Below are 22,883 nucleotides of genomic sequence, written 5' to 3'. Positions count from 1 at the left end.
TGGCTTGAGAATCTGACCAAAATAAAACAGCCACAACAGTAATCAAATAAATGCATTTATTTCAGTCATTGTCTGTTAAAAATAAACCAGTGCTTCTGAGTAATCGCAGATCGACAGGTTAACGAGTCCATCACAGATCGACAGGTTAACGAGTCCATCACAGATCGACAGGTTAACGAGTTCATCACAGATCGACAGGTTAACGAGTCCATCACAGATCGACAGGTTAACGAGTCCATCACAGATCGACAGGTTAACGACTTGATCAAAGATGAACAGGCTTAGTGGATCACAGACGTTATGGATGGAAGGATGAGGGGAGGTCACTATGGTGTTGCTATGGAGGTAGATATTGTAGACACAGACAGAACTATAGCAATGTTTTTAATTCACCAGTTCCTCTGTTGAAATGAATACAATGAAAATAATATCTTAAGCCTTGACCAGCTCTATGCTCTCAGCTAGCAGCTTGGCAGCCTGTAGGAGAAAACAAAACATGACATCAGTTATTACACTTGTGTTGCCTTAAATCTACATAATAGGCTATTCCCCACTTTCAAAGTCAAAGAAAACGACAGCACACACAATCTCAATTCTGTTTTACTTAATTTCTACAAATTGTCTTTTTCCTAGCACCCCTTTTACCAGGCAATTTGACTATACAGATTAAAAGATAAACAATGAAACATTTCATCAGTACGGAGTGGTGTAGGTTACCTCTTCAGTGAAGCATGCTTCTTTGTCCTCAGCAGCACAGCACTTCTCCTTCATGATGCTGTGGTTAGTAGAGATGATCTTCAGATGATCCTCGGTGATGATGGTCTTATGTCTGACCACATCGTACAGCAGCCTGAGGACACGGACACACACGGACACACACGGACACACACAAATACACACACACGTAAACAGACATTTGTAAACCTAGCGAGTTAAGAGTATATGTACTGTATGTGTGAATTGGTGCCCACGTGTTTATACACAGTACGTTCTTAGTATATCTCTACTCACTTCTTCCCGGATAGCAGGAGATCCTTGCTGTTCTTGGTGCAGAGCTCAGGGCCCATGTGGAAGTCGTTGGCATCCAGCTCCGGGGGCGTAAACTCTGTGTCAGGCTGGATAGACAGGATGCAGGGTCTCCTCATGGAGTAGGACTGGTTGCAACAGTGGGCGATGCGGGGGTTAATGCTGGAGTAGTTGTCGTCGTTACACGTGGCGTCGAGCACGTTGGTCGACTTGGAAGAGGACAAAGGAAGGGAGAGCTTATTTTAACTTTATTTAACCTCTATTTAAAAATGTAGACTCAGCGATTTATGCATGCCTGTGTATGTGTGAGTAGCATACCTCTGTGTGTTTGTATGTGCTTGTGTACATTTGTGTGTGTGTGTCAGACCTTCTCCTCTGCGCAGGGCAAGACTAAGTGGCCTGGCTGGTCCTTGCAGCAGTCATGGAAGACATCAGCCACAGTCTCAGACACAATGTGAAGCTGGAGGAAGGAGGCCTGGGGCATTATCCTAGTGTAGTACACCATCATACTAGAGGAAGAGGAACAGGGAGGAAGAGGAGGAGGAAAAAGAGGAGGAGCAGCAAGAGGAGGAGCAGGAAGGAAGATGAGGAGGAAAAAGGAGGAGCAGGAAGAGGAGGAGTAGGCAGAGGAGGAGTAGGAAGAGGAGGAGCAGGAAGAGGAGGAGTAGGGAGGAAGATGAGGAGGAAAAAGAGGAGGAGCAGGAAGAGGAGCAGGAGGGGGAGAGGAGCAGCAAGAGGAGGAGCAGGAGGAGGAGCAGCAAGAGGAGCAGCAGGAAGAGGAGGAGCAGGAAGCGGAGGAGCAGGAAGAGGAGGAGCAGGAGGAAGAAGAGGAGGAGAAAGAGGAAGAGGATAAATTCATGTTAATAAACAGTGAAATAGCCGTGTATTAAATACGAATTAACCATTCATAAATTATTAATTTAGTCATTAAAAATAATGATCAATTTACCCATAACAACATCTGTCGGTTAGTTGTTAGGACTAAATGTGACGTTAATGATCGCATACCACATGAAGGACATCTACTTTGAGCTTTCATGACCTTTGACCTGTCTGTGTGAGAGCATGACCTCTCACCTCTTCTCAAAGTTGTAATCTCCCAGGGCAGCCTCTGCAGCACACATGTTCTTGTAGTATTCAATCTCATCAGTGATCATCTTGTCTATGTTACTGTCGGCCAGCTGCATGGGAACAACAGTGTTAGCCCGCTGAGTTAAAGCCTAGAACCATAACAGTGTTAGCCTGCTGAGTTAAAGCCTAGAACCATAACAGTGTTAGCCCGCTGAGTTAAAGCCTAGAACCATAACAGTGTTAGCCTGCTGAGTTAAAGCCTAGAACCATAACAGTGTTAGCCTGCTGAGTTAAAGCCTAGAACCATAACAGTGTTAGCCTGCTGAGTTAAAGCCTAGAACCATAAGTGTTAGCCCGCTGAGTTAAAGCCTAGAACCATAACAGTGTTAGCCTGCTGAGTTAAAGCCTAGAACCATAACAGTGTTAGCCTGCTGAGTTAAAGCCTAGAACCATAACAGTGTTAGCCTGCTGAGTTAAAGCCTAGAACCATAACAGTGTTAGCCTGCTGAGTTAAAGCCTAGAACCATAACAGTGTTAGCCTGCTGAGTTAAAGCCTAGAACCATAACAGTGTTAGCCTGCTGAGTTAAAGCCTAGAACCATAACAGTGTTAGCCTGCTGAGTTAAAGCCTAGAACCATAACAGTGTTAGCCTGCTGAGTTAAAGCCTAGAACCATAACAGTGTTAGCCTGCTGAGTTAAAGCCTAGAACCATAACAGTGTTAGCCTGCTGAGTTAAAGCCTAGAACCATAACAGTGTTAGCCCGCTGAGTTAAAGCCTAGAACCATAACCTCTCTAGGGTAGGTGGCACCAAATCGTCCCACCTACGTAACAGCCAGTGTAATCCCGTGGCGCGTTATTCAAATTCCTCAAAAATGCAAAAACTTCAATTTTTCAAACATATGACTATTTTACACAATTTTAAAGACAAGACTCTCGTTAATCTAACCACACTGTCCGATTTCAAAAAGGCTTTACAACGAAAGCAAAACATTAGATTATGTCAGCAGAGTACCCAGCCAGAAATAATCAGACACCCATTTTTCAAGCTAGCATATAATGTCACATAAACCCAAACCACAGCTAAATGCAGCACTAACCTTTGATGATCTTCATCAGATGACAACCCTAGGACATTATGTTATACAATACATGCATGTTTTGTTCAATCAAGTTCATATTTATATCAAAAACCAGCTTTTTACATTAGCATGTGACTAGCATGTGACTAGCATTCCCACCGAACACTGCCGGTGAATTTACTAAATTACTCACAATAAACGTTCACAAAAAACATAACAATTATTTTAAGAATTATAGATACAGAACTCCTCTATGCACTCGATATGTCCGATTTTAAAATAGCTATTTAGACACCCAGCAAGTTTAGCACTCACCAAAGTCAGATTTACTATAAGAAAAATGTTATTACCTTTGCTGTTCTTCGTCAGAATGCACTCCCAGGACTTCTACTTCAATAACAAATGTTGGTTTGGTCCCAAATAATCCATTGTTATATCCAAACAGCGGCGTTTTGTTCGTGCGTTCAAGACACTATCCGAAAGGGTAAATAAGGGTGACGAGCATGGCGCAATTCGTGACAAAAAATGTCTAAATATTCCATTACCGTACTTCGAAGCATGTCAACCGCTGTTTAAAATCAATTTTTATGCCATTTTTCTCATAAAAAACGATAATATTCCGACCGGGAATCTGCGTTTAGGTAAACAGACGAAAGAAAATAAAGCATGGGGTCGACTCGTGCACGCGCCTAAGTCCATAGTACTCTGATCGGCCACTTGCCAAAAGCGATAATGTGTTTCAGCCAGAGGCTGCCTCGATATCGTTCAGCTTTTTCCCGGGCTCCGAGAGCCTATGGGAGCCGTAGGAAGTGTCACGGTAGAGCAAAGATCCTCAGTCTTCAATAAAAAGAGCCAAGATGAAACAACTTCTCAGACAGGCCACTTCCTGCATGGAATCTTCTCAGGTTTTGGCCTGCCATTTGAGTTCTGTTATACTCACAGACACCATTCAAACAGTTTTAGAAACTTTAGGGTGTTTTCTATCCAAAGCCAATACTTATATGCATATTCTAGTTACTGGGCAGGAGTAGTAACCAGATTAAATCGGGTACGTTTTTTTATCCGGCCGTGTCAATACTGCCCCCTAGCCCTAACAGGATAACAGTGTTAGCCCGCTGAGTTAAAGCCTAGAACCATAACAGTGTTAGCCCGCTGAGTTAAAGCCTAGAACCATAACAGTGTTAGCCCGTTGAGTTAAAGCCTAGAACCATAAGTGTTAGCCCGCTGAGTTAAAGCCTAGAACCATAACAGTGTTAGCCTGCTGAGTTAAAGCCAAGACATGATAAAATAAACTTTGTTGAAATTTAGAGTTGCTGCGTCCATGTGGAATATCACATAAAACAATATCAAAATCACAATATGACAAGTGTAAAACTCAGAAAGAACTACTTAAACTTGGAGCAACCAGTTGTGTGAATTCACGTGCATTGAACTTGTTGAGAACACCAATTGGCTAATGGCAAACATGCTATCATGCTCGTAAAAACAAATGATAGTGTTCAACAAACAGAAATAGATGCTGTTATCAAGGTCATTTCCTTAGTAGTGTCAGAGGTCAACATGTGGGAACAGTCGGAGCTCAGCGATGATAGACGGGCTTCCTACTAGTAATATGAGTTGGAGGGGGGTTCTTCCTACTAGTAATATGAGTTGGAGGGGGGTTCTTCCTACTAGTAATATGAGTTGGAGGGGGGTTCTTCCTACTAGTAATATGAGTTGGAGGGGGGTTCAAGGGGGTTCTTCCTACTAGTAATATGAGTTGGAGGGGGGTTCTTCCTACTAGTAATATGAGTTGGAGGGGGGTTCTTCCTACTAGTAATATGAGTTGGAGGGGGGGTTGAAGGGGGTTCTTCCTACTAGTAATATGAGTTGGAGGGGGGTTCTTCCTACTAGTAATATGAGTTGGAGGGGGGTTCTTCCTACTAGTAATATGAGTTGGAGGGGGGTTCTTCCTACTAGTAATATGAGTTGGAGGGGGGTTCTTCCTACTAGTAATATGAGTTGGAGGGGGGTTCTTCCTACTAGTAATATGAGTTGGAGGGGGGTTGAAGGGGGTTCTTCCTACTAGTAATATGAGTTGGAGGGGGGGTTGAAGGGGGTTCTTCCTACTAGTAATATGAGTTGGAGGGGGGTTCTTCCTACTAGTAATATGAGTTGGAGGGGGGTTCTTCCTACTAGTAATATGAGTTGGAGGGGGGTTCTTCCTACTAGTAATATGAGTTGGAGGGGGGTTGAAGGGGGTTCTTCCTACTAGTAATATGAGTTGGAGGGGGGGTTGAAGGGGGTTCTTCCTACTAGTAATATGAGTTGGAGGGGGGTTCTTCCTACTAGTAATATGAGTTGGAGGGGGGTTCTTCCTACTAGTAATATGAGTTGGAGGGGGGTTCTTCCTACTAGTAATATGAGTTGGAGGGGGGTTCTTCCTACTAGTAATATGAGTTGGAGGGGGGTTCAAGGGGGTTCTTCCTACTAGTAATATGAGTTGGAGGGGGGTTCCAAGGGGGTTCTTCCTACTAGTAATATGAGTTGGAGGGGGGGTTCAAGGGGGTTCTTCCTACTAGTAATATGAGTTGGAGGGGGGTTCCAAGGGGGTTCTTCCTACTAGTAATATGAGTTGGAGGGGGAGTCCAAGGGGGTTCTTCCTACTAGTAATATGAGTTGGAGGGGGGTTCTTCCTACTAGTAATATGAGTTGGAGGGGGGTTCTTCCTACTAGTAATATGAGTTGGAGGGGGGTTCTTCCTACTAGTAATATGAGTTGGAGGGGGGTTCTTCCTACTAGTAATATGAGTTGGAGGGGGGGTTCAAGGGGGTTCTTCCTACTAGTAATATGAGTTGGAGGGGGGTTCCAAGGGGGTTCTTCCTACTAGTAATATGAGTTGGAGGGGGAGTCCAAGGGGGTTCTTCCTACTAGTAATATGAGTTGGAGGGGGAGTCCAAGGGGGTTCTTCCTACTAGTAATATGAGTTGGAGGGGGGTTCTTCCTACTAGTAATATGAGTTGGAGGGGGAGTCCAAGGGGGTTCTTCCTACTAGTAATATGAGTTGGAGGGGGAGTCCAAGGGGGTTCTTCCTACTAGTAATATGAGTTGGAGGGGGGTTCTTCCTACTAGTAATATGAGTTGGAGGGGGGTTCTTCCTACTAGTAATATGAGTTGGAGGGGGAGTCCAAGGGGGTTCTTCCTACTAGTAATATGAGTTGGAGGGGGGTTCTTCCTACTAGTAATATGAGTTGGAGGGGGGGTTCAAGGGGGTTCTTCCTACTAGTAATATGAGTTGGAGGGGGGTTCTTCCTACTAGTAATATGAGTTGGAGGGGGGTTCTTCCTACTAGTAATATGAGTTGGAGGGGGGGTTCAAGGGGGTTCTTCCTACTAGTAATATGAGTTGGAGGGGGGTTCTTCCTACTAGTAATATGAGTTGGAGGGGGGTTCCAAGGGGGTTCTTCCTACTAGTAATATGAGTTGGAGGGGGGTTCCAAGGGGGTTCTTCCTACTAGTAATATGAGTTGGAGGGGGGTTCTTCCTACTAGTAATATGAGTTGGAGGGGGGTTCTTCCTACTAGTAATATGAGTTGGAGGGGGGTCCAAGGGGGTTCTTCCTACTAGTAATATGAGTTGGAGGGGGAGTTCAAGGGGGTTCTTCCTACTAGTAATATGAGTTGGAGGGGGGTTCTTCCTACTAGTAATATGAGTTGGAGGGGGGATTCAAGGGGGTTCTTCCTACTAGTAATATGAGTTGGAGGGGGGTTCAAGGGGGTTCTTCCTACTAGTAATATGAGTTGGAGGGGGGGTTCAAGGGGGTTCTTCCTACTAGTAATATGAGTTGGAGGGGGGTTCAAGGGGGTTCTTCCTACTAGTAATATGAGTTGGAGGGGGGTTCAAGGGGGTTCTTCCTACTAGTAATATGAGTTGGAGGGGGGTTCAAGGGGGTTCTTCCTACTAGTAATATGAGTTGGAGGGGGGGTTCAAGGGGGTTCTTCCTACTAGTAATATGAGTTGGAGGGGGGTTCAAGGGGGTTCTTCCTACTAGTAATATGAGTTGGAGGGGGGGTTCAAGGGGGTTCTTCCAACTAGTAATATGAGTTGGAGGGGGGGTTCAAGGGGGTTCTTCCTACTAGTAATATGAGTTGGAGGGGGGTTCAAGGGGATTTTTCCCAGTCATATACTCGTATTTAGGAATTTACGAGATGTCATGAATCAGCATCACACAAAAATAGTGCAATGGTTCAAAAAAATCTCTGCGGTAATATGTGTGTGTGTTATGTGAGTGTTATGTGTGTTGTGTGTGTGTGTGCGTGCGTCCATGCGGGTGTAATACGTACAGCCGTTTTGACACACTCTGCGTGGTCCTCCTTGTCGCAGCACTGGAGGAAGGCCTGCTCAGCCTCCTTGGAGAACCTCAAAATCACCTGCTGAGACGACTCAGGGTGGCGCACTGACAGCTCATAGATCAACCTGCCAATCAGGACAGACCATACACAGAAGCTCAGTTAGACAGCCAATCATGACAGACCATACACAGAAGCTCAGTTAGACAGCCAATCAGGACAGCCCATACACAGAAGCTCAGTTAGACAGCCAATCAAGACAGCCCATACACAGAAGCTCAGTTAGACAGCCAATCAGGACAGACCATACACAGTCAGAATTGTGTGTATAGCGGCTTTTCCATATTCGTGTGTGTGTGTGTGTGTGTGTGTGTGTGTGTGTGTGTGTGTGAGAGAGTGAGTGAGAGAGTGAGTGAGAGAGTGAGAGAGTGAGAGAGTGAGAGAGTGAGAGAGTGAGAGAGTGAGAGAGTGAGTGAGTGAGTGAGTGAGTGAGTGAGTGAGTGAGTGAGTGAGTGAGTGAGTGAGTGAGTGAGTGAGAGAGTGAGAGAGAGAGAGAGAGAGAGAGAGAGTGAGAGAGTGAGAGAGTGAGAGAGTGAGAGAGTGAGTGTGAGAGAGTGAGTGTGAGTGAATGAGTGAGTGAGTGACGTTCCGTACTTCCCCAGGGCTACATCAGGGTTCTCGGTGAAGGTGTGGCAGACAGCAGCTATGTCAGCATGCAGGTCGTAGCGCTCAGACAGACTGTCTGGCTTAGTGTCTGGCTTCATGGCCTCAACACAGGAGCCCCTGTCTATTGCATGTTCCTTACAGCACGCTTTCAGACCCGCCGTGCGAGACAACACACTACGGTCACCACACACCTCGTCTACCAGCACCTTCTGTTAGGAGAAACACACACACACTATCAGATAAGGAGACGGACACACACACATACGGACACACACACACACACACACAATCAGATAAGGAGACGGTGTGTGTGTGTGTGTGTCCATCAGATAAGGAGATGGACACACACAATCAGAGGGATGAGAGAGAATGACATATAGGTAAAGAGAGAGAGGAAATGAAAGCGTGAGTGTGGGAAGAGAGAGAGGAAATGAAAGCGTGAGTGTGGGAAGAGAGAGGAGGAAATGAAAGAGGGGAATAGAGATGAAATAACTTACTCTTCGCTTCATGCAGGTGATCATGTCTCCGCTGCAGCAGGGGGCAGTAGTGGCTACGATCTTGTCTACAATGCCTTTCATCTCCTGGAACGATGCCTGAGGCATCTTCTGACTGTACTGGATCATCTTCCTGTTAGAACAGACAGACACACGCGTCAACCAATAAGACTGGCCCAGGGGAAGGCTCTCCTAGCTCTTAGCCAATTAGAACCATAGATTTTTAGATTGCCATGTCTTACTTGGCCTTGAAAATGCGGTCTCCATATTTGTTGTGGACAATGCACAGGGCCTTCAGTTCATTGACACGGTTCCTAACGAAGTGTTGAAACGTAGATTTCTGAAAAAATAGAGAGAATGTTCTCTTTGGCTATGTAGGTGCTTTACTTTCCATGCCAATAAAGGTGGTGGAATTAAATTGAGAATGGGAGTGACAAGTAGCCTAGCAGTTAACCTGTTGGGTCTAGGGGGCAGCATTTGCACGTCTGGATAAAAAAAATGTACCCGATTTAATCTGGTTACTAATCCTACCCAGTAACTAGAATATGCATATACTTATTATATATGGATAGAAAACACTCTAAAGTTTCCAAAACTGTTTGAATGGTGTCTGTGAGTATAACAGAACTCATTTGGCAGGCAAAACCCTGAGACATTTTCTGACAGGAAGTGGATACCTGATGTGTTGTATTGACTTTAAACCTCTCCCATTGAAAAACACAGGGGTTTAGGAATATTTTGGCACTTCCTATTGCTTCCACTAGATGTCACCAGCCTTTACAAAGTGTTTTGAGTCTTCTGGAGGGAGATCTGACCGAACAAGAGCCATGGAACGGTGATGTCCCATTAGACACCTGGCGCGCTACTTCATGTTGGGTACCCTCGTTCCAATACGTTATAAAAGGCTATGCATTCGTCCACCTTGAATATTATTCATGTTCTGGTTAAAAAAGGCCCTAATGATTTATGCTATACAACGTTTGACATGTTTGAACGAACGGAAATATATTTTTTCCCCTCGTTCATGACGAGAAGTCCGGCTGGCTTACATCATGTGCTAACGAGACGGAGATTTTTGGACATAAATGATGAGCTTTTTTGAACAAAACTACATTCGTTATGGACCTGTGATACCTGGAAGTGACATCTGATGAAGAGAATCAAAGGTAATGGATTATTTACATAGTATTTTCGATTTTAGATCTCCCCAACATGACGTCTAGTCTGTATCGCAACGCGTATTTTTCTGGGCACAGTGCTCAGATTATTGCAAAGTGTGATTTCCCAGTAAGGTTATTTTTAAATCTGGCAAGTTGATTGCGTTCAAAAGATGTAAATCTATAATTCTTTAAATGACAATATAATATTTTACCAATGTTTTCTAATTTTAATTATTTAATTTGTGACGCTGACTTGACTGCCGGTTATTGGAGGGAAACGATTTCCTCAACATCAATGCCATAGTAAAACGCTGTTTTTGTATATAAATATGAACTTGATAGAACTAAAAATGCATGCATTGTCTAACATAATGTCCTAGGAGTGTCATCTGATGGAGATTGTAAAAGGTTAGTGTATCATTTTAGCTGGTTTTATGGTTTTGGTGACCCTGTCTTTGACTTGACAAAACATTACACACAACTCTTGTAAATGTACTGTCCTAACATACTCTAAATTTATGCTTTCGCCGTAAAACCTTTTTGAAATCGTAAAACGTGGTTAGATTAAGGAGATGTTTATCTTTCAAATGGTGTAACATAGTTGTATTTTTGAAAAATTTGAATTTTGACATTTATTTGGATTCAAATTTGCCGCTCTTGAAATGCACCTGCTGTTGATGGAGTGCACCACAGGTGGCACGCTAGCGTCCCACCTAGCCCCAAGAGGTTAAGTGCATTGGGCTAGTAACCGAAAGGTTGCTGGTTCGAATCCCAGTGCCGACTAAGTGAAAAATCTATCGATGTGCCCTAATTGCTCTTGTAAGTCGCTCTGGATAAGAGCGTCTGCTGAACGGACATGAAACAGCATCCAAAATGGCACACTATTCCCTGATAGAGTTCTGGTCAAATATAGGGAATAGGGTGCCATTTGGGACACTTCCTGACCTTGGTGTCGAAGCAGGTCTGGGCCTCGGCCTCACCCTTCCCACAGCAGGTAGCCAGAACCTCTCCGTAACTCTTAGTGACGGCCAGGATCACATGAGGAGGTAGCATGGTGTTACGCTTGGAGAACCTAAAGATGAAGCTGCAACACAACACAACACCTCGGCTTGGCTTTAGCTCAGCGTCCTAACACAGTATTTTAGCTGCCTGGAGGAGACCTATCCCAGGTTCAAACTCAGCGTCGGTCACAGCCACATGAGTTGAGTGGATCCACTTACCTCTCCACGAAATCCTTGCGGTCCTTCTTAAAGTCTTCACACTGGTCTGCAGCTGGCGACTCAGAGGTTTGGGACAGGTCCCGGGGAATCTACAATTAAATCAACCAACACATTACTCAAATGCATCCATAAAGCCCTTTTTAGTTCAGCAGTTGTCACTGCTTTTACAGTATCCCGGCCGGCCTAGACCTCTGAGGCACAGTGCCTGGGAAAAGTGTGTTGCTGTCTCACCTAGCTAGCTAGCTAATATATATACACACACACACACATATATACACACACACACACATATATACACACACACACACACACACACTGCTCAAAAAAATAAAGGGAACACTTAAACAACACAATGTAACTCCAAGTCAATCACACTTCTGTGAAATCAAACTGTCCACTTATGAAGCAACACTGATTGACAATACATTTCACATGCTGTTGTGCAAATGGAATAGACAACAGGTGGAAATTATAGGCAATTCGCAAGACACCCCCAATAAAGGAGTGGTTCTGCAGGTGGGGACCACAGACCACTTCTCAGTTCCTATGCTTCCTGGCTGATGTTTTGGTCACTTTTGAATGCTGGCGGTGCTTTCACTCTAGTGGTAGCATGAGACGGAGTCTACAACCCACACAAGTGGCTCAGATAGTGCAGCTCACCCAGGATGGCACATCAATGCGAGCTGTGGCAAGAAGGTTTACTGTGTCTGTCAGCGTAGTGTCCAGAGCATGGAGGCGCTACCAGGAGACAGGCCAGTACATCAGGAGACGTGGAGGAGGCCGTAGGAGGGCAACAACCCAGCAGCAGGACCACTACCTCCGCCTTTGTGCAAGGAGGAGCAGGAGGAGCACTGCCAGAGCCCTGCAAAATGACCTCCAGCAGGCCACAAATGTGCATGTGTCTGCTCAAACGGTCAGAAACAGACTCCATGAGGGTGGTATGAGGGCCCGACGTCCACAGGTAGGGGTTGTGCTTACAGCCCAACACCGTGCAGGACGTTTGGCATTTGCCAGAGAACACCAAGATTGGCAAATTCGCCACTGGCACCCTGTGCTCTTCACAGATGAAAGCAGGTTCACACTGAGCACATGTGACAGACGTGACAGAGTCTGGAGACGCCGTGGAGAACGTTCTGCTGCCTGCAACATCCTCCAGCATGACCGGTTTGGCGCTGGGTCAGTCATGGTGTGGGGTGGCATTTCTTTGGGGGGGCCGCACAGCCCTCCATGTGCTTGCCAGAGGTAGCCTGACTGCCATTAGGTACCGAGATGAGATCCTCAGACCCCTTGTGAGACCATATGCTGGTGCGGTTGGCCCTGGGTTCCTCCTAATGCAAGACAATGCTAGACCTCATGTGGCTGGAGTGTGTCAGCAGTTCCTGCAAGAGGAAGGCATTGATGCTATGGACTGGCCCGCCCGTTCCCCAGACCTGAATCCAATTGAGCACATCTGGGACATCATGTCTCGCTCCATCCACCAACGCCACGTTGCACCACAGACTGTCCAGGAGTTGGCGGATGCTTTAGTCCAGGTCTGGGAGGAGATCCCTCAGGAGACCATCCGCCACCTCATCAGGAGCATGCCCAGGCGTTGTAGGGAGGTAATACAGGCACGTGGAGGCCACACACACTACCGAGCCTCATTTTGACATGTTTTAAGGACATTAAAGCAAAGTTGGATCAGCCTGTAGTGTGGTTTTCCACTTTAATTTTGAGTGTGACTCCAAATCCAGCCCTCCATGGGTTGATAAATTGGATTTCCATTGATTATTTTTGTGTGATTTTGTTGTCAGCACATTCAACTATGTAAAGAAAAAAGTATTTAATAAGATTATTTTATTCATTCAGATCTAGGATGTGTTATTTTAGTGTTCCCTTTATTTTTTGGAGCAGTGTATATATAAAATGAGTGGATTCAGCTATTTCAGCCACACCCGTTGCTGACAGGTGTATAAAATCGAGCACACAGCCATGCAATCTCCATAGACAAACATTGGCAGTAGAATGGCCTTACTGAAGAGCTCAGTGACTTTCAACGTGGCACTTTCATAGCATGCCACCTTTCCAACAAATTTCTGCCCTACTAGAGCTGCCCCGGTCAACTGTAAGTGCTGTTATTGTGAAGTAGAGACGTCTATGAGCAACAACGACTCAGCCGCGAAGTAGTAGGCCACACAAGCTTACAGAACGGGACCGCCGAGTGCTGAAGCACGTAAAAATCGTCTGCAACAGTCACTACCGAGTTCCAAACTGCCTCTGAAAGCAACTTCAGCACAAGAAATGTTCGTTGAGAGCTTCATGAAATGGGTTTCCATGGCCGAGCAGCCGCACACAAGCCTAAGATCACCATGTGCAATGCCACACGTCGGCTGGAGTGGTGTAAAGCTCGCAGCCATTGGACTCTGGAGCAGTGGAAAAGCGTTCTCTGGAGTGATGAATGACGCTTCACCATCCTGCAGTCCGACAGACGAATCTGAGTTTGGCAGATGCCAGGGGAACGCTACCTGCCCCAATACATAGTGCCAACTGTAAAGTTTGGTGGAAGAGGAATAATGGTCTGGGTCTGTTTTTCATGGTTCGGGCCCCTTAGTTCCAGTGAAGGGAAATTTTAATGTTACAGCATACAGTGACATTCTAGACGATTCTCTGCTTCCAACTTTGAGGCTCTTTCCTGTTTCAGCATGACAAATCCCCGGTGCACAAAGCGAGGTCCATACAGAAATGGTTTGTTGAGATCGGTGGGGAAGAACTTGACTGGCATGCAAAGAGCCCTGACCTCAACCCCATCGAACACCTTTGGGATGAATTGTAACGCCGACTGCGAGTCAGGCCTAATCGCCCAACATCAGTGCCTGACATCACTAATGCTCTTATGGCTGAATGGAAACAAATCCCTGCAGCAATGTTCCAACATATACTGGAAAGCCTTCCGAGAAGAGTGGAGGCTCTTTTTGCAGCAAAGGGGGGACCAACTCCATATTAATGTCCATGATTTTAGAATGAGTACTTCAACGAGAAGGTGTCCACATACTTTTGGTCATGTAGTGTATCTTAAGATGAATCACCTCACCTAGCATCTGCTAAATGACTAAAATGTAAATGTAGAAAACTCACTAGAAGTTTAGTTTATTATTTCAAACCATTTAAAAAACAAAAACAAGCACACATAAAACTTCAAAAAGCCAAACATGCACAAAGAAACCAAGAGAGGAACCATAGGGGGTGGCCTATCTTACCTTGGCCTTGTGTTCCACGAAGCAGTGTGTCCTCTCAGTGGCAGTCTTCTCACAGCAGTGCTTCAGATTGCTCTTCTCAACTAAGGTCTCAGAAGAACACACAGCACTCTGGAACAGGTCTGCCTGCACACACATAGTAGTACACCCTTTAGCCAGCAGAGGGTACTGTTGTATCTGTACAGGACATTCTAAGCCATAGAGATAGATAGAAGACTCTAGAGGGATTCATTTATTAAAAGGTCCTGACGTTTTTATCTGAATATAAAATAATTTCTGAGTAGCAATTAAGTACCTTACTGTGATTGTTTTCAATTAAAATGGTCAAAAAGAAACACAAATAGCTTCTTAGCAAAGAGCAATTTCTCAAGCAAGAATTTTGGTAGGACTGTCTGGGTGGGGTCTGAGTGGGGTGAAAACGGAAAACTAGCTGTTATTGGCGGCGAGGTTTGGAACTCTCTTTCTTATTGGTCTATTAACTAATTTACCGCCTGGTGATGTCGCCATGGAAGGCCAAAACTCCACCCCACCAAAACAGGATGAAATTTCAGGCGGCCTTTTCAAACAGCTCTTGAACTAAAAGGGCTTTATCATATTTTTTACAATTTCACAATATTATTCCAACCTCTTGGTGTGGAAATATATATAAAACACGGGGGGGGGGGGGGGGGGGGGGGGGGGGGATCATGTTTTTTGACAGCACTGGGGCTTTAAGCCAAGGTTTCCCAACCCTCTCCTCTGCCCCACAGGTGTTCTACATTTTAGTTGTAAAGCTAAATTGGCACACATGATTCAATTTACTAATGCTCTCAGCTGAAAGGAAATTACGTTTGGTGACTTCGGGTCTTTTGAGCATCATGCTATACTGTTTAAATGTCAGCCACCAGTGCTGGCCATAACCCTGTATAGGCCACCAAAGTACTGCCCCACTTTCTGTACTGATTTCACTGAACTATTGTCTACTGTCCTTGAGAACTATGATAAAATCATTGTGTTGGGTGATTTTAATATTCATGTTGACAAAGAGACTGACTCCAAGGCCATTGAATTATGAATCTTTTGAGCTCTATGGACTTTATCCAACATGTTACAGGGCCCACCCATATCAGAGGCCATACTCTGGACCTGGTTATTACCAAGGGGCTTTCTACTGGGCCCACCCATAACCACAGCCATACTCTGGACCTGGTTATTACCAAGGGGCTTTCTACTGGGCCCACCCATAACCACAGCCATACTCTGGACCTGGTTATTACCAAGGGGCTTTCTACTGGGCCCACCCATAACCACAGCCATACTCTGGACCTGGTTATTACCAAGGGGCTTTCTACTGAGCCCACCCATATCAGAGGCCATACTCTGGACCTGGTTATTACCAAGGGGCTTTCTACTGAGCCCACCCATATCAGAGGCCATACTCTGGACCTGGTTATTACCAAGGGGCTTTCTACTGAGCCCACCCATAACCACAGCCATACTCTGGACCTGGTTAATAGCAAGGGGCTTTGTACTGGGCCCACCCAGTAGAACGGTACTCTGGACCTTGTTAATACCAAGGGGCTTTGTACTGGGCCCACCCATAACCACGGCCATACTCTGGACTTTGTTAATACCAAGGGGCTTTGTACTGGGCCCACCCAGTAGAACGGTACTCTGGACCTTGTTAATACCAAGGGGCTTTGTACTGGGCCCACCCATAACCACGGCCATACTCTGGACTTTGTTAATACCAAGGGGCTTTGTACTGGGCCCACCCAGTAGAACGGTACTCTGGACCTGGTTATTACCAAGGGGCTTTGTATTGACATATCCTCTATAATTGATGTTGCTTTATCTGATCACCACTGTGGAAGCTATACTACCTTGTTACCCATAGCACAGGGTAATACTGAACACATTATGAAGAAACGGGCTCATTTTTTATAACTTGATCACTATTAAATCAGAATAATTAGAGATGGGCTCTTCTCCACCATTGATGGCCTGATAAATCTCCCTCCCCCCCCCCCCCCCCCCCCCCCCCTGCAAACCTATGTGAACTTTGCGCCACATCTAAATGTGATGAGTTTGCGGCATATTTCAGAGATAAGATAACCAACATTATGCTGGGTATCAGTCAAGACCTGATGACACAGTGACATGCACAGGAAAGTGATATCACATCTTAAGCTACTTATTGTTGGCACCAAAGCCCAGTGAGAGAATCTGGCCGCACATTTTATTTCACGGGCAATAAAGATAAAAACACCAGGTAAAAAAAACCTAGGTGTTATTTTAGATTCTAAACTAAATTTTGAATCATACATTAGGAATGTGACCAAAATAGCTTTTTTACCACCTGAGGTACATTGCCAAGGAGCTGGCCGTTTCTCTCTCAGGCTGATACAGAGAGACTTCATCCATGCTTCAATTACAAGCAGGCTTGACTACTGTAATGCTCTCCTGTCTGGTCTACCCAAGAAAGCCATTGGTCAACTGCAAAACATACAGAATGCTGCAGCACGGGTACTGACCAAGACCAGACGGAGAGCACACATTACACCGGTTTTAAGGTCTCTGCACTGGCTGTCTGTGAGTTTTAGAATTCATTGCACGATTCTTCAATTGTTTTTTAAATCAGGGTACTACTGTGCACCACAATACATGTCAGACATGCTTTTAAGTTATGTACCCAGTAGGTCCCTTAGGTCCTCTGGCACAGGCCTTTTAACTATCCCAAAGTCTAGAACCAAGAGGCATGAAGAGACAGTCTTTATTTATTATGCCCCCCTGTCTCTGGAATAGCCTGCCAGAGAACCTCAGGGAGACCAAGAGGCATGGAGAGGCAGCCTTTAGTTACTATGCCCCCAGCCTCTAGAGTAACCTGAGGGGGGACCAAGAGGCATGGAGAGGCAGCCTTTAGTTACTATGCCCCCAGCCTCTAGAGTAACCTGAGGGGGGACCAAGAGGCATGGAGAGGCAGTCTTTAGTTACTATGCCCCCAGCCTCTAGAGTAACCTGAGGGGGGACCAAGAGGCATGGAGAGGCAGCCTTTAGTTACTATGCCCCCAGCCTCTAGAGTAACCTGAGGGGGGACCAAGAGGCATGGAGAGGCAGCCTTTAGTTACTATGCCCCCAGCCTCTAGAGTAACCTGAGGGGGGACCAAGAGGCATGGAGAGGCAGCCTTTAGTTACTATGCCCCCAGCCTCTAGAGTAACCTGAGGGGGGACCAAGAGGCATGGAGAGGCAGTCTTTAGTTACTATGCCCCCAGCCGCTAGAGTAACCTGAGGGGGGACCAAGAGGCATGGAGAGGCAGCCTTTAGTTACTATGCCCCCAGCCTCTAGAGTAACCTGAGGGGGGACCAAGAGGCATGGAGAGGCAGCCTTTAGTTACTATGCCCCCAGCCTCTAGAGTAACCTGAGGGGGGACCAAGAGGCATGGAGAGGCAGCCTTTAGTTACTATGCCCCCAGCCTCTAGAGTAACCTGAGGGGGGACCAAGAGGCATGGAGAGGCAGTCTTTAGTTACTATGCCCCCAGCCTCTAGAGTAACCTGAGGGGGGACCAAGAGGCATGGAGAGGCAGCCTTTAGTTACTATGCCCCCAGCCTCTAGAGTAACCTGAGGGGGGACCAAGAGGCATGGAGAGGCAGTCTTTAGTTACTATGCCCCCAGCCTCTAGAGTAACCTGAGGGGGGACCAAGAGGCATGGAGAGGCAGCCTTTAGTTACTATGCCCCCAGCCTCTAGAGTAACCTGAGGGGGGACCAAGAGGCATGGAGAGGCAGCCTTTAGTTACTATGCCCCCAGCCTCTAGAGTAACCTGAGGGGGGACCAAGAGGCATGGAGAGACAGCCTTTAGTTACTATGCCCCCAGCCTCTAGAGTAACCTGAGGGGGGACCAAGAGGCATGGAGAGGCAGCCTTTAGTTACTATGCCCCCAGCCTCTAGAGTAACCTGAGGGGGGACCAAGAGGCATGGAGAGGCAGCCTTTAGTTATTATGCCCCCAGCCTCTAGAGTAACCTGAGGGGGGACCAAGAGGCATGGAGAGGCAGCCTTTAGTTACTATGCCCCCAGCCTCTAGAGTAACCTGAGGGGGGACCAAGAGGCATGGAGAGGCAGCCTTTAGTTACTATGCCCCCAGCCTCTAGAGTAACCTGAGGGGGGACCAAGAGGCATGGAGAGGCAGTCTTTAGTTACTATGCCCCCAGCCTCTAGAGTAACCTGAGGGGGGACCAAGAGGCATGGAGAGACAGCCTTTAGTTACTATGCCCCCAGCCTCTAGAGTAACCTGAGGGGGGACCAAGAGGCATGGAGAGGCAGCCTTTAGTTACTATGCCCCCAGCCTCTAGAGTAACCTGAGGGGGGACCAAGAGGCATGGACAGGCAGCCTTTAGTTACTATGCCCCCAGCCTCTAGAGTAACCTGAGGGGGGACCAAGAGGCATGGAGAGACAGCCTTTAGTTACTATGCCCCCAGCCGCTAGAGTAACCTGAGGGGGGACCAAGAGGCATGGAGAGGCAGCCTTTAGTTACTATGCCCCCAGCCTCTAGAGTAACCTGAGGGGGGACCAAGAGGCATGGAGAGGCAGCCTTTAGTTACTATGCCCCCAGCCTCTAGAGTAACCTGAGGGGGGACCAAGAGGCATGGAGAGGCAGCCTTTAGTTACTATGCCCCCAGCCTCTAGAGTAACCTGAGGGGGGACCAAGAGGCATGGAGAGACAGCCTTTAGTTACTATGCCCCCAGCCTCTAGAGTAACCTGAGGGGGGACCAAGAGGCATGGAGAGGCAGCCTTTAGTTACTATGCCCCCAGCCTCTAGAGTAACCTGAGGGGGGACCAAGAGGCATGGAGAGACAGCCTTTAGTTACTATGCCCCCAGCCTCTAGAGTAACCGGAGGGGGGACCAAGAGGCATGGAGAGGCAGCCTTTAGTTACTATGCCCCCAGCCTCTAGAGTAACCTGAGGGGGGACCAAGAGGCATGGAGAGGCAGCCTTTAGTTACTATGCCCCCAGCCTCTAGAGTAACCTGAGGGGGGACCAAGAGGCATGGAGAGGCAGCCTTTAGTTACTATGCCCCCAGCCTCTAGAGTAACCTGAGGGGGGACCAAGAGGCATGGAGAGGCAGCCTTTAGTTACTATGCCCCCAGCCTCTAGAGTAACCGGAGGGGGGACCAAGAGGCATGGAGAGGCAGCCTTTAGTTACTATGCCCCCAGCCTCTAGAGTAACCTGAGGGGGGACCAAGAGGCATGGAGAGGCAGCCTTTAGTTACTATGCCCCCAGCCTCTAGAGTAACCTGAGGGGGGACCAAGAGGCATGGAGAGGCAGCCTTTAGTTACTATGCCCCCAGCCTCTAGAGTAACCTGAGGGGGGACCAAGAGGCATGGAGAGGCAGCCTTTAGTTACTATGCCCCCAGCCTCTAGAGTAACCTGAGGGGGGACCAAGAGGCATGGAGAGGCAGTCTTTAGTTACTATGCCCCCAGCCTCTAGAGTAACCTGAGGGGGGACCAAGAGGCATGGAGAGGCAGCCTTTAGTTACTATGCCCCCAGCCTCTGGAATAGCCTGCCAGAGAACCTGAGGGGCTGAAACTGTGGACATATTTAAAAGAGATCTTAAAACACACCTTTTTAACTTTTCTTTTCCTTCTGGTGTTTTTAAGTTGTTCAGTTTTTTGTCATTCTTTAGTTTTTTTAAATCTTATGTTTGTTGTGTAGTACATTTTTCTGCTTTTATTTTCATTGTTTTTTATTGTTTTCTTTTCCTGTGAAACACATTGCATTGCATGTCTGAAATGCGCTGTATAAATAAAGCTTGATTTGACTTGAACTAATCATTGAGCCTTTGACTAATTAAATCAGGTGTGCCAATTAAGGGTTAAAACAAAAAAAATGTAAAAGTCTGAACCTTGACTAAAAACATCAGTCACTAATGCCCAATTACATACAAACCCCTACCTCTGGCCCCTCCCCTGCCTACCTATGGCCGTGCTGACCCCTCACCTCCCAACCTCTTACCGCTGGACCCCCCAGGCAAGGCTGGCCCCTCCCCTCCCTACCACTGGCCGGGCTGGCCCCTCTCCTCCCTGCCCCCTAACGGTGGCCCCTCCCCTCCCTACCTACCACCTCTGGCCCCTCCCCCTCCCTCCCTCCCCTCTATCCCCCTGGCCCCTACCTACCCTTACATCTGGCCCCTAACTCTGGCCCCTCCCCTCTATCCCTGTCCCCTACCTACCCTTACATCTGGCCCCTACCTCTGACTGGGCACATCAATGTGATTGGCATGTGTCAGTTAGGGATGAGGGGGTGTGGTTGGGGTCTCTCACCACGTCCCTGTTGCAGTCTTCTAGGGGTTCGTCTGAGCAGCATTGGATGCCCATGGTGAAGGCTTCCGCGACCAGGGGCACCACGTCATCCAACAAACTATCTGGAAGGTTCTGAGCCAGCCCTACTAGTGCCCTACACACACACACACACACACACACACACACACACACACACACGTCACAACTCTCCTTACCTGGCAATAGATAACAGTAAAACTCCAGCCGACATGTTTAAAAATGTCGACGGTGAAACCAAATGTCCCAGTAAAACACACACACACACACACACACACAGTAAGATTACGACACCTCACCAAGATATTTACACTACACTGCTGTTTGAACCCAGTCCATTTTAAAATCAGCCATAGGAGAGAAATTCCAGATGAACAAAATAGGACAAATCAAATCCATGTAAAAGTATTAAGTGGTTAAAGAATCTTGAGGTTCAGGCACTCAGGTGAGTTTGAAAACAAAGTGACACCATATAAAGGTAGTGATGAAATAAAAGCTTTTAACATCTTTTCTCACATAGATTTACTCACATAGCCTTGAATCCATCTTTCTTGGCCTCTGTGAAGATGGTACAGATCTGATTCTGAGACCTGGCTGATACACACAGCAGCACCAACAGGCTGCAGACAGCCAACAACTGCATGATGGAAGGTAAGACTCACGGACGGAGGGAAGAGGGGATCTAGCGATTGAGCCCAAGAGCAGAGAGACACAGGGCTTCTTTATACTTTCGTGGAATTTGTCAATCATTAGCTAACCTCTCTCTCTCTCTCTCTATCATTTGGGTCTGTCTGTCACACAGTGGTCTCATTAAATGTTTTCTAGTTAGTTATATGGAAATCCAACCTCCCATATTAGACATATTACAAAAGATTCCTATCCTTGGAGATGAAAGTGCAGAATCTGTGTGACGTAATTGTGGGGGGGTGAGCGGCCAGGGAAACAAAGGTCTGAAGGTACAACGTCCACTCTGCCGTGTCTCCAAACTGTCCCCATACAAACCTACCATGTACCATCTGACGAGGAAATATTTCCACCATGAATCGATCTAAACTGATTCTACCTATATACAACCTATAGTAGCCTACAATGGAACAAGGTTCAATGGTTTATTTATGTAACCTTTATTTAGGCAGGATGGGATCCAATTAACAAAGGTCTATTTTACAAGGAAGTACACAAAGAAATGCAAAAAAACACAACCGTAAAAAAAACTAATCACAATCCTCACTATTCATGTTACTAATAACAGGTATAGTAGTGAAAGGTGAACGAAAAAAACACAACCGTAAAAAAAACAAATCACAATCCTCACTATTCATGTTACTAATAACAGGTATAGTAGTGAAAGGTGAACGAAAAAAACACAACCGTAAAAAAAACTAATCACAATCCTCACTATTCATGTTACTAATAACAGGTATAGTAGTGAAAGGTGAACGGTATCAGGTGTTTTACCTGTTTTGTAATTCATTATCAGTTGGCCAATAGATGAGGTGCATTGTTATAGCTATTATGCATACTTTGTCGATTAAAAAAAAAACGAATGAATGCAACTGTTTATGTAAAATTGTTGTCAATAAAACTCCCGAATGAAACTGTTTATGTCAAATAGCGTTGTACTCTACTTGTAGCTCTGACAGTCCTGAAAAGAAAATGGTAAAACACTTCATTGTGAAGCGAAATACAAGGCGGTGGACATGCAGATTAATGACGATCAGATACAGTGAGGGGGAAAAAGTATTTGATAAAATCAGCAGTGGATCAAATACTTTTTTCCCTCAGTGTAAATGAAAAGCAGTCTCGGGCCTGACAGGGTTCATGTGCCCAGGAATAGACCTACACCACCGCAATCTTACACAAACACCCCCTCTTGGACTGTCAACAAACTTTTAGCCTACACAAATTACACACCCCAAGTACATAAACACGTGGACACACAACACCCACACTACATTAGAAAGCACAAAACACACATTCACGCACAAACAAACTGAATGACACCTACACTGACTGGACAAACCATTAGGAACATCTTCCTAATATTGAGTTGCACCTCCTTTTTGCCCTCAGAACAGCCTAAATTCGGCGGACCATGGAATCTACAGTGTCGAAAGCGTTGCACAGAGATGCTGGCCGATGTTGATTCCAATGCTTCCCACAGTAGTGATGACACTATTGATACCGGAGCCGTTTTCAGCGCATTACTGAGCCGACAAAATCTACCGATGCTCGTTTCAAAGTAACATTACAACGTGATCAATGACTTCCGAAATTTCGTTTGATCA

The 22,883-nt window shown here is 46.2% G+C and overlaps 1 protein-coding gene across 2 annotated transcripts; it reads right to left on the bottom strand.

Annotated features, from left to right (window-relative positions):
• Nucleotides 1-371: 371 nt before the first annotated feature.
• LOC106570911 (albumin 2) lies at nucleotides 372-22,754 on the bottom strand. 2 transcript variants are annotated; one of them, XM_082961573.1, is made up of 15 exons: nucleotides 22,604-22,754; nucleotides 21,126-21,277; nucleotides 20,581-20,713; nucleotides 14,281-14,403; nucleotides 11,045-11,133; nucleotides 10,770-10,908; nucleotides 8,907-9,004; nucleotides 8,668-8,797; nucleotides 8,159-8,379; nucleotides 7,499-7,631; nucleotides 2,104-2,207; nucleotides 1,394-1,535; nucleotides 1,012-1,235; nucleotides 718-850; nucleotides 372-477 (listed from the first exon to the last, which is right to left on the bottom strand). In XM_082961573.1, exons 2-15 carry the CDS (start codon nucleotides 21,236-21,238, stop codon nucleotides 433-435), a joined length of 1,827 nt encoding a protein of 608 aa, XP_082817699.1. In that variant the 5' UTR covers nucleotides 21,239-21,277; nucleotides 22,604-22,754; the 3' UTR covers nucleotides 372-432. The 2 variants fall into 2 exon arrangements, with proteins under 2 accessions (XP_082817699.1, XP_013998969.3); XM_014143494.3 differs by lacking the exon at nucleotides 22,604-22,754 and having other exon boundaries at nucleotides 21,126-21,423.
• Between the last annotated feature and the right edge of the window lie 129 nt (nucleotides 22,755-22,883).

This window comes from Salmo salar, chromosome 15 (genome assembly GCF_965601325.2).
Source record: "Salmo salar chromosome 15, fSalSal1, whole genome shotgun sequence".
Classification (NCBI taxonomy): Eukaryota; Metazoa; Chordata; class Actinopteri; order Salmoniformes; family Salmonidae; genus Salmo; species Salmo salar.
The sequence above is the reverse complement of the archived record's forward strand: the minus strand, read 5'-3'. Positions and strand labels throughout refer to the sequence as shown.

What these genes read in the sequence shown, in the direction of transcription:
- LOC106570911 (XM_082961573.1), bottom strand. Translation starts at nt 21,238, where the DNA reads ATGCAGTTGTTGGCTGTCTGCAGCCTGTTGGTGCTGCTGTGTGTATCA. An exon ending in AAGACTGCAACAGGGACGTG is followed by an intron (nt 14,404 to 20,580) that starts GTGAGAGACCCC and finishes ATGTGTGTGCAG; the next exon opens with GCAGACCTGTTCCAGAGTGC. An exon ending in CAGAGTGTGTCAAAACGGCT is followed by an intron (nt 2,208 to 7,498) that starts GTACGTATTACA and finishes GTTCCCATGCAG; the next exon opens with CTGGCCGACAGTAACATAGA.